Raw genomic sequence first — 18,765 nt, 5'->3', positions numbered from 1 at the left:
TGTAAACAATGTCTGGCATAAGGCAGCCATGGCGGTGAAGGTCTGGATGAAGGCATGTTGTGGTGGTGGTCTGGGTGGTCTGGGTGTAGGACACACTTGCTCCTGAAGAAGCTGGGTGTCTGACCCAGAGAAACGCGTTGAGCCCTTCAAACACTTGACAATATCCACACTGCATCACCCCATCGGGCCTAATCAATACCACAGCGGACCCACGCCCTGTGCTTTTTGCACCACCCCATCCGGACTCATCATCCGAGGCAGCGACCAGGAAAATTCAATCATCCTCCAGGTTTACCAGCTTTCCCACCAGAGGAACCTAATTCCACCATTGGACTCTGTGTTTTGGGACTGTCATTGGCCACCTGGCCACTTGCTGCTTTATGGGACTACCATCTGCGACATCCGTGTGGTAATATATATTCAATGCCCGTTTAATTATACCAATTGTGATGCATATGGAATATCCTATTGTGCTATTGTCATTTTTATTGTAACCCCCTGTTTTAAACCATAAGCATACCTAAATTATTTACGGTACAGCTATTTTAGCATGTTTTATTGATAAATAAATTCTGTAAAGGATACCGCTCTATATATTATTATTTTTTAGTTTTCAGCCAGCGCTGGTACATTTTTCTTTTCCCTGGGTGTAGGACATGCCTGGCATAAGGTAGCTTCGGTGGGGAAAGCCTGGGTGTAGGGATTGCCTGGTATAAGGCAGCTGTGGTGGGGAACGCCTGGGTGTATCCATTGCCTGGCATAAGGCAGCTGTGATGGGGAAGGCCTAAGTGTATCCATTGCCTGGCATAAGGCAGCTGTGGTGGGGAAGGTCTGGGTGTATCCATTGCCTGGCATAAGGCAGCTGTGGTGGGGAAGGCCTGGGTGTATCCATTGCCTGGCATAAGGCAGCCATGGCGGTGAAGGTCTGGATGAAGGCATGTTGTGGTGGTGGTCTGGGTGGTCTGGGTGTAGGCATTTCCTGGCATAAGGCTGCTGTGGTGGGGAAGGCCTGGGTGTAGGCATTGCCTGGCATAAGGCAGCTGTGGTGGGGAAGGCCTGTGTGACCAAGCTCCGGCGAAACGCGCGTCAAGGCCTGTGTGACCAAGCTCCGGCGAAACGCGCGTCAAGCAGAGCCGCTCACGTGTGCACACGTGACCGGCAGAGCGCTCTCCTGCACAGAATTGAAAATCACCTAAGTGCGACTACAGGAGACATCGCTGCCTTCTACAGGACCGGTAACGAGGGTCCCCCTCCCTGTGGAGCTTTACTGGCTTGGCCGTTTGGCCTGGCTCCGATACAGGGCAGTGGTTCCCCTCGCTTTTTTACCTAATCATTTCACTGTGCGGTTGCCTGTTTCTCTCCCCGCATCTGCCCTATACAGCATTGGTTTTTGTGTCCACACTGGCAGGGTGGCAACTTATACATTTAATACACCTGTAATATGATTGCTCTGCTATATGATCACCCAGTTTTATATTTATATTGTGATTGACATCAGACAGGCTTATTAACATACCTTGCTTGATATATACTGTCGGCTGTGGCATGTGACGGACTCATGTGTAGTGGGTCTGGCTGCTGGTTTTGCTAGTAGCAACTCTGTTCATTTTCTGTGATAAAAAGGTGCAATTATCTTTGCTCCAACAAATGAATCTGCACCTTAATTAATATCAATGAGCCTTTTTGAGCAGTAATAACTGTGGGGCCGTTTGGAAGGGTGTAGTTATTGGAGATATATGCAGCAGCTTTTCTGGTCTTAGTGCTATTTACCTAGTCTAGTTAGTACAATTTGCAGGTGTTCTGTGTCTGTGAATATACATGCAGGCACCTGTGTTGTTGGTGGCCGCTGTGTGATACATACACCTGTGACTGATTTGTATTTTGTGCTAGGAGAACTTGCATCACAGACAGGGTTTTTCAAACTGGCAATTGTTTTTCTTTCATCAGTAAGGGTCTATTTGTTACAATGTATTTTAGCAGCCACACCATGCTATAGTTTTGTTGCCAGTCTGGACCACAGTGCAAATACACTAATTGACTGTGTAGCAAGCAGGGGAGAGAATCCAACTAAAAATAAAGTAAAATCTAAAATCTAAAATTGTAGTAAATAAGATACACCGCACAATATGTGAATGATTTTTTTATGCGTATTTAAAATTACCATTATGCTTTTTTCTCTTTAGAATTATGAGTTACGCTGATCTATGATTATAATCCTTATCTCAATATCAAATTGAGACTAAAACTGAGACTGCCTTCTGGATAAAGGCAATAAGGATATATGGTGATCAGCTTTCTCAGTGTATATCTACGCATAATAAAATCCTGTTAAGAACCAAACAAATCGCCAGGACATATTTATATATATTTATTTGGTAACAAATTAATCCATATTAATTGAAAAAATACCAAAAATATTTTTCTTTGTTCTAATACTATTTAATTATTTTGGTTAAAACACTCAGCAATTAAAAAAACACACCATAAAAAATTCTTTATTAAGATTTATAAAGTATCTTTTGAACAACTTTAAGATTGGATTAATAAGAGTGCACCCCACCCGGATTCCCTGGCATAAGGCAGCTGTGATGGGGTAGGCCTGGGTGTATCCATTGCCTGGCATAAGGCAGCTGTGGTGGGGAAGGCCTGGGTGTATCCATTGCCTGGCATAAGGCAGCTGTGGTGGGGAAGGCCCGGGTGTAGGCATTGCCTGGCATAAGGCAGCTGTGGTGGGGAAAGCCTGGGTGTAGGCATTGCCTGGCATAAGGCAGCTGTGGTGGGGAAGCCCTGGGTGTATCCATTTCCTGCATAAGGCAGCTGTGGTGGGGAAGGCCTGGGTATATCCATTCCCTGGCATAGGGCAGCTGTGGTGGGGAAGCCCTGGGTGTATCCATTCCCTGGCATAAGGCAGCTGTGGTGGGGAAGGCCTGGGTATATCCATTTCCTGCATAAGGCAGCTGTGGTGGGGAAGGCCTGGGTTATATGCATTGCCTGGCATAAGGCAGCTGTGGTGGGGAAGGCCTGGGTATATGCATTGCCTGGCATAAGACAGCTGTGGTGGGGAAGGCCTGGGTATATCCATTCCCTGGCATAAGACAGCTGTGGTGGGGAAGGCCTGGGTATATCCATTCCCTGGCATAAGACAGCTGTGGTGGGGAAGGCCTGGGTGTAGGCATTCCCTGGCATAAGGCAGCTGTGGTGGGAAAGGCCTGGGTGTATCCATTCCCTGGCATAAGACAGCTGTGGTGGGGAAGGCCCGGGTGTATCCATTCCCTGGCATAAGACAGCTGTGGTGGGGAAGGCCTGGGTGTATCCATTCCCTGGCATAAGACAGCTGTGGTGGGGAAGGCCTGGGTATATCCATTTCCTGCATAAGGCAGCTGTGGTGGGGAAGGCCTGGGTTATATGCATTGCCTGGCATAAGGCAGCTGTGGTGGGGAAGGCCTGGGTATATGCATTGCCTGGCATAAGACAGCTGTGGTGGGGAAGGCCTGGGTATATCCATTCCCTGGCATAAGACAGCTGTGGTGGGGAAGGCCTGGGTATATCCATTCCCTGGCATAAGACAGCTGTGGTGGGGAAGGCCTGGGTGTAGGCATTCCCTGGCATAAGGCAGCTGTGGTGGGAAAGGCCTGGGTGTATCCATTCCCTGGCATAAGACAGCTGTGGTGGGGAAGGCCCGGGTGTATCCATTCCCTGGCATAAGACAGCTGTGGTGGGGAAGGCCTGGGTGTATCCATTCCCTGGCATAAGACAGCTGTGGTGGGGAAGGCCTGGGTATATCCATTCCCTGGCATAAGACAGCTGTGGTGGGGAAGGCCCGGGTGTAGGCATTCCCTGGCATAAGGCAGCTGTGGTGGGGAAGGCCTGGGTGTATGCATTGCCAGGCACATGAGAAGCTGACTGGTGCCTGTACATGGCCTGGCAGTGGATGATGTCATTACGGGGAGGGTCTCCTCTGGTCCTCACACAGATGCTGGTAGAGAGACATGAGAGGGAGGCGGAGGCAGACTAATCTCTTATTACTGCTGGAATGAAGCTTTGTGTAGTAGAAATGCAGCCACAGCAGCTGATAATATAGTGACATGCTGTGATACAGAGACTCCCCCGTCACTGACAGCTTCGGCTTCTCTCTGACATGTCAATGGTCGCTGATCGGAGGATGGTTCCTGTTGTCTTCTGTCTGCTCTTCTGTCTCCAGGTAAGAGGACAATGGCTCATCCAGCTGCTGGGTGTGATATAAAGACGTCATTGGTCACCTCTCCTTGTAATCAGGGCTAGTGGACACTATTTAATGTTCTGAAACTGTATAATATATTATTTATCACTTAAGATCTTCAGTACAATATCCATAAACTGTTTTTACAAGGATAAATGGTAATTATAAGTCTGTCATCAAGGTCTCTTTTCCGTGTTATATCTGCTACAAAATCCCTTTATAGTGATGTGACTGACAGAATTGTTATCTGTGCAGATATTAGTGGTCGATATCTATGAACAGTGGTACACGAGAAAGTTATCCAGTGTTACAGACACACGCTATAATGCTATACATACATGTCATACACATGCTATAATGCTATACATATGTCATACACATGCTATAATGCTATACATATATGTCATACACATGCTATAATGCTATACATATGTCATACACATGATATAATGCTATACATATGTCATACACATGCTATAATGCTATACACACACGTCATACACATGCTATAATGCTATACATACATGTCATACACATGCTATAATGCTATACATATGTCATACACATGCTATAATGCTATACATATATGTCATACACATGCTACAATGCTATACATATGTCATACACATGCTATAATGCTATACATACATGTCATACACATGCTATAATGCTATACATATATGTCATACACATGCTATAATGCTATACATATGTCATACACATGCTATAATGCTATACATATGTCATACACATGCTATAATGCTATACATATATGTCATACACATGCTATAATGCTATACATATGTCATACACATGCTATAATGCTATACATATGTCATACACATGCTATAATGCTATACATATATGTCATACACATGCTATAATGCTATACATATGTCATACACATGCTATAATAAGATACATATGTCATACACATGCTATAATGCTATACATATGTCATACACATGCTATAATGCTATACATATGTCATACACATGTTATACTGCTATACATATATGTCATACACATGCTATAATGCTATACATATGTCATACACATGCTATAATGCTATACATACATGTCATACACATGCCATAATGCTATACATATGTCATACACATGCTATAATGCTATACATATGTCATACACATGCTATAATGCTATACATATGTCATACACATGCTATAATGCTATACATATGTCATACACATGCCATAATGCTATACATATGTCATACACATGATATAATGCTATACATATGTCATACACATGTTATAATGCTATACATACATGTCATACACATGCCATAATGCTATACATATGTCATACACATGCTATAATGCTATACATATGTCATACACATGCCATAATGCTATACATATGTCATACACATGATATAATGCTATACATATGTCATACACATGTTATAATGCTATACATACATGTCATACACATGCCATAATGCTATACATATGTCATACACATGCTATAATGCTATACATATGTCATACACATGCTATAATGCTATACATATGCCATACACATGCTATAATGCTATACATATGTCATACACATGCTATAATGCTATAAATATGTCATACACATGCTATAATGCTATACATATATGTCATACACATGCTATAATGCTATACATATGTCATACACATGCTATAATGCTATACATATGCCATACACATGCTATAATGCTATACATATGCCATACACATGCTATAATGCTATACATATGCCATACACATGCCATAATGCTATACATATATGTCATACACATGATATAATGCTATACATATGTCATACACATGCTATAATGCTATACATATATCATACACATGTTATAATGCTATACATATATGTCATACACATGCTATAATGCTATACATATATGTCATACACATGCTATAATGCTATACATATGTCATACACATGATATAATGCTATACATATGTCATACACATGATATAATGCTATACATATGTCATACACATGATATAATGCTATACATATGTCATACACATGCTATAATGCTATACATATATCATACACATGTTATAATGCTATACATATATGTCATACACATGCTATAATGCTATACATATATGTCATACACATGCTATAATGCTATACATATGTCATACACATGCTATAATGCTATACATATATCATACACATGCTATACTGCTATACATATATGCCATACACATGCTATAATGCTACACATATGTCATACACATGCTATAATGCTATATACACACGTCATACACATGCTATAATGCTATAGATATGTCATACACATGCTATAATGCTATACACACACGTCATACACATGCTATAATGCTATACACACGTCATACACATGCTATAATGCTATACACACGTCATACACATGCTATAATGCTATACATACATGCCATACACATATATGCTGTAACACGCTACACACGCTATAATGCTATACATACATGCCATACACATGCTATAATGCTATACATACATGCCATACACATATATGCTATAACACCATACACACGCTATAACTATAGCACCGCAGCCCCCGCCACCGCGCGGGGGGGCGCTGTGCATGTGGGGGCGCCGGGGGCTGCGGTGCTATAGTTAAACCCCCCTCAATCCCCCGCAGACTTACCTATCGCGCTGGTCCCGGCGGCTCCGTTCTTCTGCTGAGGACCACCACAAAATGGCCGCCCCCATATAGCACACAGTTCTCTGAAACTGTCTGTTGTATGGGGGTGGCCATTTTCTGTCAGCAGAAGAACGGAGCCGCCGGGACCAGCACGATAGGTAAGGCTGTGGGGGATTGAGGGGGGTTTGCATGGGCGGCGGGGTAGGGGTGCTCGGCGGGGCGGCAGGGTAGGGGTGCTCGGCGGGGCCGCGACGGGGGGGGGGCGCCCAAAACGTAGCTACGCCACTGTATAATGCTATACACACACGTCATCACATGCTATAATGCTATACATACATGCCATACACACACATGCTATAACACCATACACATGCTATACATACATACACTGAGTGGATAAATTATTATGACCACCCCCTCAATACAATGTTGGACCACCTTTTACCCTTAATACTGCATGGATTCTTCTTGGCATGGACTCTATGAGATGTTGGTAGGTGGTATGAGGAATTTGAGACCATATCTGATGAACTGCACTTTCCAATTCCTTAAGATTTGCTGTTTCTGGTTCCAACGGTTCGAGCGCCTACAATCATCCCGCGTTCAATCTCAGTTAAGTCACGTGTTTTGGCCATTTCTTCGCACGCAACAATGTGCAATGATGCTTCACTTGTCCTGCATTCCCTGCGTATAGCTATCTCGCCCTCTAGTGGCAACAACGTGAAGTTATGGCCGATCTGCGTATAAGTGTCATGTGGTCATAATAATTTGGCATGCTATAACTCCATGCTATACATGCTCCATCTCCATACATACATATATACATGCTATACACACATGCTATCATGCCATACATGGTATAACGCAATGCATGCACACATGGTATAATATTATACACACATAACATAGGAACCTCCCAACTGCAGAAAATATATGGGACAGTCCCGCTTTCCACCCAGGGCCGGCAATGACTCGTGGTGTGTGTGTGTGGGTAGGCGGGGTAGTTGGGTGGGGGGAATATGCACGATCATAGGCCATGCCCCATATTTTCAGGCAAGTGTCCCTTGTCCACTGCTACCAATGTTGGGAGGCGAGCTAAAGTGCTGTGCGCGCAAGCTATAATGCTGTACATATGTTATATAGTATGTCATGGGCATTACGGTGTGTTATATAGTATGTCGTGGGCATTACGGTGTGTTATATAGTATGTAATGGGCATTATGGTGTGTTATATAGTATGTAATGGGCATCACGGTGTGTTATATAGTATGTAATGGGCATCACGGTGTGTTATATAGTATGTAATGGGCATTGCGGAGTGTTATATATTATGTAATGGGCATTACCGTGTGTTATATAGTATGTAATGGGCATTACGGTGTGTTATATAGTATGTAATGGGCATCACGGTGTGTTATATATTATGTAATGGGCATTACGGTGTGTTATATAGTATGTAATGGGCATTACGGTGTGTTATATATTATGTAATGGGCATTACGGTGTGTTATATAGTATGTAATGGGCATCACGGTGTGTTATATATTATGTAATGGGCATTACGGTGTGTTATATAGTATGTAATGGGCATTACGGTGTGTTATATAGTATGTAATGGGCATTACGGCATGTTGCTTTATGTGTAATGGGCATTACGGTGTGTTATATAGTATGTAATGGGCATTATGGTGTGTTATATAGTATGTAATGGGCATTACGGCATGTGGCTTTATTTGTAATGGGCATTACAGTGTGTGGCCTTTTGGTATTACAAAGTTTGCTAAAATGTGCTTTACGGTGTGCAATATAATGTTAGGCCCCGCCTACTACAAATTGGGGGTGGGGTGAAACATGCCCTTGCTCCGGGCACCTTGGCACCTAGCTTAACCACTGGCGGTAGGAACAAACGTCTGGTAATATCTCGGAGGTAATGACCATCAACCATTTGTTCTCAGTCACTGGATATAGAAAAGTGCATGCAAACAATAAGCCCGATTCCCCTTCTTAAGTGATGGGAGATTGCGGGGCTAAATTCAAAATATTCATTTTATTGTGCCCATTAAGGTTGGGTCAAGGCGTGCAAAGAGGCTAAACCCAACCAAACTACTGGACGTAACGAGAAAAGCCTTGGGGGTAGCAAGTTAAAACGATGCTTGTGCGCCCATCAGCAGAAACATTTGAATTCCACCGGCGGGTGCGCACGGGTGAATTGCCGCACTCACTCAATGTCAACATGTTCAGTGTCAACATTTTAAATGTAAACATATTCAATCTCGACAGAATGTAGCTATTAGCGGGTATCTGGACTCATGATAGATTGACTCTAGGTCGACAATGAAAAGGTTGATAGGGTCCAAAGGTCGACAGCCAAAAGCTTGACATCGTCAAAAGGTGACATGGAAAAGGTCGACATGCATTTTTTTAAACAAAATGTTGAGCCAACATGTGCCGACAGGCTGTGTTTCATACCCTACCATCCACTGCGGCCTGGGGGGGAGAATAATAGTGTGCCGAGCGCAGCATGGCGAGTTGCTACCTGTCGACCTTTGCACCCTGTGGATCCTGTCGACCATATGACTGTAGACCTAATATACCATAACCCTATTAGGGTTAGACTGTGGGACAGGAGGGTCAGGCATGGTCCCTAACAAGATTCCACATGGTCTCCTCACTACTGGATCCCCCCAAACACATACACACCCAGTAGCATCGCAGCAGAGTTGGGAAATCCTTGACCTGGGTAAACCCTATGGCTGGAGTATTGCTCGTGCATACCAATCTGCTACCCAGTGGCATAACTATAGAGGGTGCAGGGGATGCAACTGCTATGGAGCCCAGCGGCTTGAGTGGGGGCCCAAGGAAATCACCTGCACCCTTTTCATTTTTATTTCCATTGTTAATTTTTTTATACTGTTGCTGGTCAGGGAGCCAGGACGGGCAAGCACCCTTGATTAATTCAGCATGCAGGAGATCTGGCGCTGTGATTGAGCAGCAGGAGACACAGTGCCGCTTGTATTGATAGGGCGCTGTAAGCAGCGGCGTAGCTTTGTTTGGGGCACCCCCCGTCCGTCCGCCCCCCCCCCCCTCCCCCTGGGCCCCCCGTGCCTGCCCCCCGTGCCCCCTCCCCCCATCCCGTGCTCCCTCCCCCCATTGCCGCATGCTTACCTGTCCGCGCATCCCGGCTTCAATAAATTCTATGCAGACGGACCACGAAAAATGGCCGCCCCCATACCGCAGACAGTTTCAGAAAACAGTCTGCTTTATGGGGCGGCCATTTTATCGTGGTCCGTCTCCATAGTATTGATTGAAGCCAGGAGGGGAGCCGGGACACGCGGACAGGTAAGCATGTGGGGGATGGGGGCGGGGGGATTACTATAGCACCGCAGCCCCCCGCGGTGCTATAGTTACGCCACTGGCTGTAAGGGGGACTAGAAGAGACAAACCTCTGCTTTTCTAATTTATATCTCTCTCCTTTCTATCTCTTTTTCTCTGTCTCTTTCTTTCTCTTTCTTTCTCTCTCTCTCTCTCTCTCTCTCTCCCTCTTTCTAGCTCTCTCTCCGTTTCTCTCTCTCTCTTTGTCTCTCTCTCTTTGTCTCTCTCTCTTTGTCTCTCTCTCTTTCTCTATATCCAGGGCCGGTGCAAGGCACCGGAGCGCCCCAGGCGAGTCGGGCTGGGGGCGCCCCGGTGCCGGGGGGGGGGGTGGGTGGTGTGTGTGAGGTGTTGGGTGGTACCTGTCCTACCGGCGCTGTCTATTTCAATCTGGCGGCGGAGGCAGCGGGGGTCCCTGCAGTCTATTAAAAATCACGAGCGCTATCCGCCGGGCTATGCGGAAGCGCTTCTAGTGTGAAAACTCTGGCAGCACGCTGATTGGCTGAGATCAGCGTGCGCCGTGCTGCCAGAGTTTTCACACTAGAAGCGCTTCCGCATAGCCCGGCGGATAGCGCTCGTGATTTTTAATAGACTGCAGGGACCCCCGCTGCCTCCGCCGCCAGATTGAAATAGACAGCGCCGGTAGGACAGGTACCCGGGCGGCATTTTCCACCCTCCAGTGGCCGGCGCCCTAGGCAAATGCCTAGGTTTGCCTAGTGGTGGCGCCGGCCCTGTCTATATCTCTCTTTCTTTCTGTTTCTTTATTTCTCTCTTTCGTTCCATCTTTTTCCATGAAGCTCTTTCCATGACCAGTGCTCTCTCTCTCGCTCCTCCCCCTTTTTCTCCCTCCCTTTTTCTTTTTCTCTACTTTTCTCTTTTCTCTTTCTCTCTTGTTCCCTTTTTTTTCAATGAAGCTGTTGGAATGGCCAGTGCTCTTTCTTTCTTTCTTTCTCACGCTCTCTCTTTCTTTTTCTCTCCTTTTCTTTTTCTCTCTCATTCCACCTTTTTCCATGAATCTCTTTCCATGACCAGTGCTCTTTCTCTTTCTCTCCCTGTCTCTCTCTCTCTTTCTCTCTCTTTTTCTCTCTCTCTATTTCTCATTCCCTCATTTTCCGTGAAGCTCTATCCATGACCAATGCTCTCGCTCCTCCCTCTGTCTCTCTCTTTTTCTCTTGCTCTCTCTTTTCTCTCTCACTTTCTCTGTCTTTTTATTTTTCTTTCTTTCTCTTTCTCTTTTTCTTTCTCTCTCTCTCTTTCTCTCTCTCTCTCTCACTCACTCTCTATGGGCGGGATTCTCTATTACAGAAATGCGGTAAAAACCCCGTTATCGGGGTTTTTACCGCATTTCTGTATTCTCTAACCTCCCTCCGCAGTGTCACCGCTGCGGAGGGAATCGCCAGCAAAAGCTGGCGGTTCCCTGCAGAAGCCTATGGGCTTCTTACCGCAGCGGTGTGTGAGGGATCCGTCACGGATCCCTCCCAGCATGCCCTGCAGCCGGCGCGTCAGTCTGCGCATGCGCAGACGGACTCCCGGGTCGTAGACCCGGAAGTCCAGCAACGGCGCCGCATCGCAAGGGACAGCTCTTACCGCAAGAGCTGTTCCTTGCGTTAATGACCGCATATTTTAGAGAATATGTGGTCATTAGAAATGCGGTGGCCGGCGAAGAGGGCTGCGGATTTTAGAGAATCCCGCCTGTCACGGACCCACCGGTCGCTTGCTCCGATACGTCAATCAGAGCAGCTCCGGCCGTGACTGGGGTTCACGTAGGACACTCGGGTCCTTTCCTTGAGGTACACTGCCACCAGCCAAAACCTGATTTTAGCGCTTGAAACTGCGCAAGGGGCGGCTTGGCTCGCACCTGACCGCACAATACAATATACAAATGGTAACACGCTGGAGCGTTCTCTTCTGAGGCTAATGAGTCTTAAGAACACAGAACCAGGACTGAGAATATGTATTATTTATTCCTAGAAATACTACAGAGCTTTAGAAAATAGTTACAAGATTTTACAATGATTTTAAAGGTACACAGGAGTTTAAAAGGCAATTTCAGAAATAAAATAAAAGGGAAAAATGACAGAACCGTATCTTACACTTAAGTACCAATCCTGACGTGGGGGGGTTCTCCACAAGAAATCTCTGGTCGCTTACAGCCTGTTTGCTAGACCCCCAGGTAGTGACACTGACTATAGGGAGAAGGGTCTTAGTTATACCTTGAGGACTCCCTCATCCCTCCCACCCTTGGGATTTTTAACCATTCCCTTGCTGAGCCTAGTGAAGGTCCCTAGATATAGGATCTTTCCCATAAAGAAGTTGTCCCTGCTTTGAAGTAGATTTTATACATTCCTCAAGTGATAAGAGGTAATTTAGTGGAGGGCCAGAGCAACTTTGGCCGGTTGGCTGGACACTATTGCTCTCCCCCCCCAATCTGGTTTATGAGGGGTCTCAGATCTTATCTTACATCCTAACTCCAGAGGAGTCCACAGATGTCAACCAGAGGGAATACATGCCTCAAACTCAAACCAGGGTCACCTACAGTTTACCCACATAATAAAAGACATGTCCTGATTCCAATACTCACAGGAGACATACCTTTACAACAATATCAGACATACATTGATCGAACAGATAATCATAACAGGAGGCATACGTTAATTTGATCGATCACCTGATCTGATCGTTACACCTCCCCCTTTTAAAATGGCGCACAGAGGCGGTGACCCACGTCACCGTCTCATCAGTGCGCTATTAACTACATCACCTGGACGGGTAGCAGTGGTCTCTGTGCTGAGACAGACTGCCACTGATTCGGCTGAATTTGTACAAACACTTTCTTATACTTGACGTCTGTCATGGGACCACCGGACGCCATAGCTGTGGCTAGGGTGGGCAATGGGCATAGTCCCTGTCCCTCTCGCAGGAGATGGCAAACTAAAAGCACACAGGTGTCCTCGAACCCATAGTCTGTGAGCACACTGATATAGTGGGAGCTGTGTCCATCCCGGCTGGTATTGACACAGCCTACAGTTTACCCACATAATAAAAGACATGTCCTGATTCCAATACTCACAGGAGACATACCTTTACAACAATATCAGACATACATTGATCGAACAGATAATCATAACAGGAGGCATACGTTAATTTGATCGATCACCTGATCTGATCGTTACACCGCCCAACTTCTCTCTCTATCTCTCTTTTTCTCTATTTTTCTTTGTCTCTCTTTCTTTCTGTTTCTCTCTTTCGTTCCATCTTTTTCCATGAAGCTCTTTCCATGACCAGTGCTCTCTCTCGCTCCTCCACATTTTTCTCCCTCTTTTTTTCATTTTCTCTCCTTTTCTCTTTCTCTCTTGTTCCCTTTTTTTCAATGAAGCTGTTGGAATGGCCAGTGCTCTTTCTTTCTCTCTTTCTCACACTCTCTCTCTTTCTTTTTCTCTCCTTTTCTCTTTCTCTCTCATTCCCCCTTTTTCCATGAAGCTCTTTCCATGACCAGTGCTCTCTCTCGCCCCTAACTCTTTCCTCACTCTATTTTTATTTTTCTCTCCTTTTCTCTTTCTCTCTCATTCCCTCTTTTTCCATGAAGCTCTTTACATGACCAGTGCTCTTTCTCTCTCTTTCTCTCTCTCTGTTTCTCTCTCTCTCTATCTATTTCTCTCTCTTTCTCTCTCTGTTTCTCTCTCTATCTATTTCTCTCTCTCTTTCTCCCTCTCTCTCTTTCTTTCTCTCTTTCTTTCTCTCTCTTTCATTCTCTCTCTTTCCGTGAAACTCTCTCCTTGACCAGTACTCTCGCTCCTTCCTCTTTGTCTCTCACTCCTCTTTCTTTGTTTCTCTCTATTTCTCTTGCTCTCTTATCTTTCTCTCTCTCGTTCTCTCTCATTCTCTCTCTTTCTCTCTCTCTTTCTCTCTCTCGTTCTCTCTCATTCTCTTTTTCACTCTCTCGTTCCCTCTTTTTCCATGAAGCTCTTCATAAACAGAGCTCTCTCACACTCTTTTTTTTGCCCCCCCCCCCCCCCCCCCCCCCCCCCAAGGGACATTGTAGTGACAATGGTGGGCGGAGGGGCTGTCAAGATTTTTGCTATGGTTTCACTGTGTACAGACTCAACCCAGAGTAAATTGACATTGTTACTAGGACAGAATTTGTTGTATGCACCATATATATATAATGAACCCACCCAAGCAGGAGCTGATAAAACAATTGGGCCAAAAGCTCTGTTGCTATCCTATACCAATGCACAAAATGCGCTGCACCTACCCAGTGTGACACACCTACACAAAATGCTCACCACGACTACCCAATGTGTGCCACAACTACCCAGTGTGCCAAACCTACACAAAATGCTCACCACGACTACCCAGTATGTATGCTCATCACAACTAAACAATGTGTGCCTGTGTGCCACACCTACCCAGTGTGTACCACACCTACTGTAGACAAAATGCTCACCACGACTACCCAGTGTGTGCCATGTATACACAAAATGCTCACCATGTCTACCCAGTGTGTGCCACACCTACACAAAATGCTCACCATGCCTACCCAGTGTGTGCCACACCTACCCAGTGTGTGTCACACCTACACAAAATGCTCACCATGCCTACCCAGTGTGTGCCACACCTACACAAAATGCTCACCATGCCTACCCAGTGTGTGCCACACCTACACAAAATGCTCATCACAACTAAACAATGTGTGCCACACCTACCCAGTGTGTGCCACACCTACACAAAATGCTCACCATGCCTACCCAGTGTGTGCCACACCTACCCAGTGTGTGCCACACCTACACAAAATGCTCATCACAACTAAACAATGTGTGTGCCACACCTACCCAGTGTGTGCCACACCTACACAAAATGCTCACCATGCCTACCCAGTGTGTGCCACACCTACACAAAATGCTCACCATGCCTACCCAGTGTGTGCCACACCTACCCAGTGTGTGTCACACCTACACAAAATGCTCACCATGCCTACCCAGTGTGTGCCACACCTACACAAAATGCTCACCATGCCTACCCAGTGTGTGCCACACCTACCCAGTGTGTGTCACACCTACACAAATGCTCACCATGCCTACCCAGTGTGTGCCACACCTACCCAGTGTGTGTCACACCTACACAAAATGCTCACCATGCCTACCCAGTGTGTGCCACACCTACCCAGTGTGTGCCACACTACACAAAATGCTCACCATGTCTACCCAGTGTGTGCCACACCTATACAAAATGCTCACCATGCCTACCCAGTGTGTGCCACACCTACCCAGTGTGTGTCACACCTACACAAAATGCTCACCATGCCTACCCAGTGTGTGCCACACCTACACAAAATGCTCACCATGCCTACCCAGTGTGTGCCACACCTACACAAAATGCTCATCACAACTAAACAATGTGTGCCACACCTACCCAGTGTGTGCCACACCTACACAAAATGCTCACCATGCCTACCCAGTGTGTGCCACACCTACCCAGTGTGTGCCACACCTACACAAAATGCTCATCACAACTAAACAATGTGTGCCACACATACCCAGTGTGTACCACAACTACACAAAATGCTCATCACAACTAAACAATGTGTGCCACACCTACCCAGTGTGTGCCACACCTACACAAAATGCTCACCATGCCTACCCAGTGTGTGCCACACCTACACAAAATGCTCACCATGCCTACCCAGTGTGTGCCACACCTACACAAAATGCTCACCATGCCTACCCAGTGTGTGCCACACCTACACAATATGCTCATCACAACTAAACAATGTGTGCCTCACCTACCCAGTGTGTGCCACACCTACACAAAATGCTCACCATGCCTACCCAGTGTGTGCCACACCTACCCAGTGTGTGCCATACCTACACAAAATGCTCACCATGACTACCCAGTGTGTGCCACACCTACACAAAATGCTCACCATGCCTACCCAGTGTGTGCCACACCTGCACAATATGCTCATCACAACTAAACAATGTGTGCCACACCTACCCAGTGTGTGACACACCTACACAAAATGCTCACCATGCCTACCCAGTGTGTGCCACACCTACCCAGTGTGTGCCATACCTACACAAATTGCTCACCATGACTACCCAGTGTGTGCCACACCTACACAAAATGCTCACCATGCCTACCCAGTGTGTGCCACACCTACACAAAATGCTCACCACTCCCACCCAGTGTGTGCCACGCCTACCTGGTGAGTGCCATGACTACACAAAGTGTGCCACACCTACACAAAATGCTCACCATGCCTACAAAGTGTGAACTTTAGCACTGCGTTCACCTCTGAGTTAGACCCATTGTTGGAAGATTATGGGCCTTATTCAGATCTGAGCTCAGTACAAATTTGTTTGGAAAATGGGCAAAACCATGTGCACTGCAGGTTGGGCAGGTGTTACATGGGCAGAGAGAGTTTGATTTGTGTGAATTATTTTGTTTCTGTGCAGAGTAAATACTGACTGCATTATTTTTACACTGCAATTTAGATTTCAGTTTCAGCACACCCCACCCAAATGTAAATCTCTTTGCACAGGTTACATCTGCCCCACCTGCACATGGTTTTGCCCATTTTCCAAACAAATTTGTACTGAGCGCAGATCTGAATAAGGCCCTATGCACAGATTGCCGCAGTCTGTAAATGACCCGCCTTGTGCATGTTCTCTCCATACTCACTGTAGATGTTGGAGTGCAGGGCAGCAGATGAGTGTGGAATGTGCAGTCACAGCTCTCTCCTGTTTTTCTTTAATAATAAGAAGGGATGACTTGTTCAGATGATGTTCTGATTAAGTCTAAACATTGCTCCCCTCTTGTTACTATTCCATGGGTCACACTTATTATTGTGTTTCCAGCCAACAAAACAAACATCAGCGCAGGTATTTCAGTTCTGGGTTATAATTTAGTCTTTTTTCATGAAAAGTGTTTATACAGTAACCTGACTCTTGCTCCAAGATCTGGGTGATGCCGGTCCTAGTACATTACATGCACATGTGGGCCTCAGTCTCATCATACATGTTTCGGCTGATAAATAAACTTGAAAGTGTGGGATTGGATTATAAAACAATTAAATGGATAAGAACCTGGTTGCAGGATAGGAAACAGACAGTTGTAGTAAATTGTGAGTGCATTCTATGGAGGGACATGTTACCAGTGCAGTACCCCAGGGATCTGGACTTGGACCAGTGCTCTTTAATATCTTTGTGGGACATTGCAAATGGTATTGAAGGGAAAGTATGCCTTTTTGCAGATGACACAAAGATATGCAACAGAGTAGACTAGGGGTGGGGAACCTCAGGCCCGGGGGGCCGTATGCGGCCCCCGTAGCCGATCTGAGTGGCCCGCCCACCCACATAGTGGCTTTGCCGGGAGTCAAGTACAGGGGAATTCTTGCGAGAGGCCGGTAGTTCTTGCGACATTCCTCTTCATCAACAGCAGCCGGAGACTGTCAGTCCTATTCAGTGTCAGCCGCCGGAGACTGTCAGTCCTATTCAGTGTCAGCCGCCGGAGACTGACAGTCCTATTCAGTGTCAGCCGCCGGAGACTGTCAGTCCTATTCAGTGTCAGCCGCCGGAGACTGTCAGTCCTATTCAGTGTCAGCCGCCGGAGACTGTCAGTCCTATTCAGTGTCAGCCGCCGGAGACTGTCAGTCCTATTCAGTGTCAGCCGCCGGAGACTGTCAGTCCTATTCAGTGTCAGCCGCCGGAGACTGTCAGTCCTATTCAGTGTCAGCCGCCGGAGACGGTCAGTCCTATTCAGTGTCAGCCGCCGGAGACTGTCAGTCCTATTCAGTGTCAGCCGCCGGAGACTGTCAGTCCTATTCAGCGGCAGCAGGAGACTGTCAGTCCTATTCAGCGTCAGCAGCCGGAGGCTGTCGGTCCTATTCAGTGTCAGCAGCCGGAGACTGTCGGTCCTATTCAGTGTCAGCCGCCGGAGACTGTCAGTCCTATTCAGTGTCAGCCGCCGGAGACTGTCAGTCCTATTCAGTGTCAGCCGCCGGAGACTGTCAGTCCTATTCAGTGTCAGCCGCCGGAGACTGACAGTCCTATTCAGTGTCAGCCGCCGGAGACTGTCAGTCCTATTCAGTGTCAGCCGCCGGAGACTGTCAGTCCTATTCAGTGTCAGCCGCCGGAGACTGTCAGTCCTATTCAGTGTCAGCCGCCGGAGACTGTCAGTCCTATTCAGTGTCAGCCGCCGGAGACTGTCAGTCCTATTCAGTGTCAGCCGCCGGAGACTGTCAGTCCTATTCAGTGTCAGCCGCCGGAGACTGTCAGTCCTATTCAGTGTCAGCCGCCGGAGACTGTCAGTCCTATTCAGTGTCAGCCGCCGGAGACTGTCAGTCCTATTCAGTGTCAGCCGCCGGAGACTGTCAGTCCTATTCAGTGTCAGCCGCCGGAGACTGTCAGTCCTATTCAGCGGCAGCAGGAGACTGTCAGTCCTATTCAGCGTCAGCAGCCGGAGGCTGTCGGTCCTATTCAGTGTCAGCAGCCGGAGACTGTCAGTCCTATTCAGTGTCAGC

At 46.5% G+C, this 18,765-nt stretch overlaps 1 protein-coding gene across 8 annotated transcripts in view; it reads left to right on the top strand.

Annotated features, from left to right (window-relative positions):
• Positions 1–3,932: 3,932 nt before the first annotated feature.
• Positions 3,933–18,765, top strand: part of PTPRO (protein tyrosine phosphatase receptor type O) — a 463,930-nt gene continuing 449,097 nt past the window's right edge. For 2 of the 8 annotated variants that reach the window (XM_083180720.1, XM_083180719.1), the window contains exon 1: positions 3,937–4,201. In XM_083180720.1, coding sequence (XP_083036846.1) covers positions 4,139–4,201 — 63 coding nt within the window. In that variant the 5' untranslated portion in view covers positions 3,937–4,138. Of the gene's footprint in view, positions 4,202–18,765 lie in introns of all 8 variants that reach the window. The other 6 variants (XM_083180721.1, XM_083180722.1, XM_083180725.1 and 3 more) reach the window with 4 other exon arrangements.

This window comes from Crinia signifera, chromosome 4 (genome assembly GCF_055691185.1).
Source record: "Crinia signifera chromosome 4, ASM5569118v1, whole genome shotgun sequence".
Lineage (NCBI taxonomy): Eukaryota > Metazoa > Chordata > Amphibia > Anura > Myobatrachidae > Crinia > Crinia signifera.
Note: the sequence above shows the minus strand (reverse complement) of the source record. Positions and strands in the feature narration are given on the sequence as shown.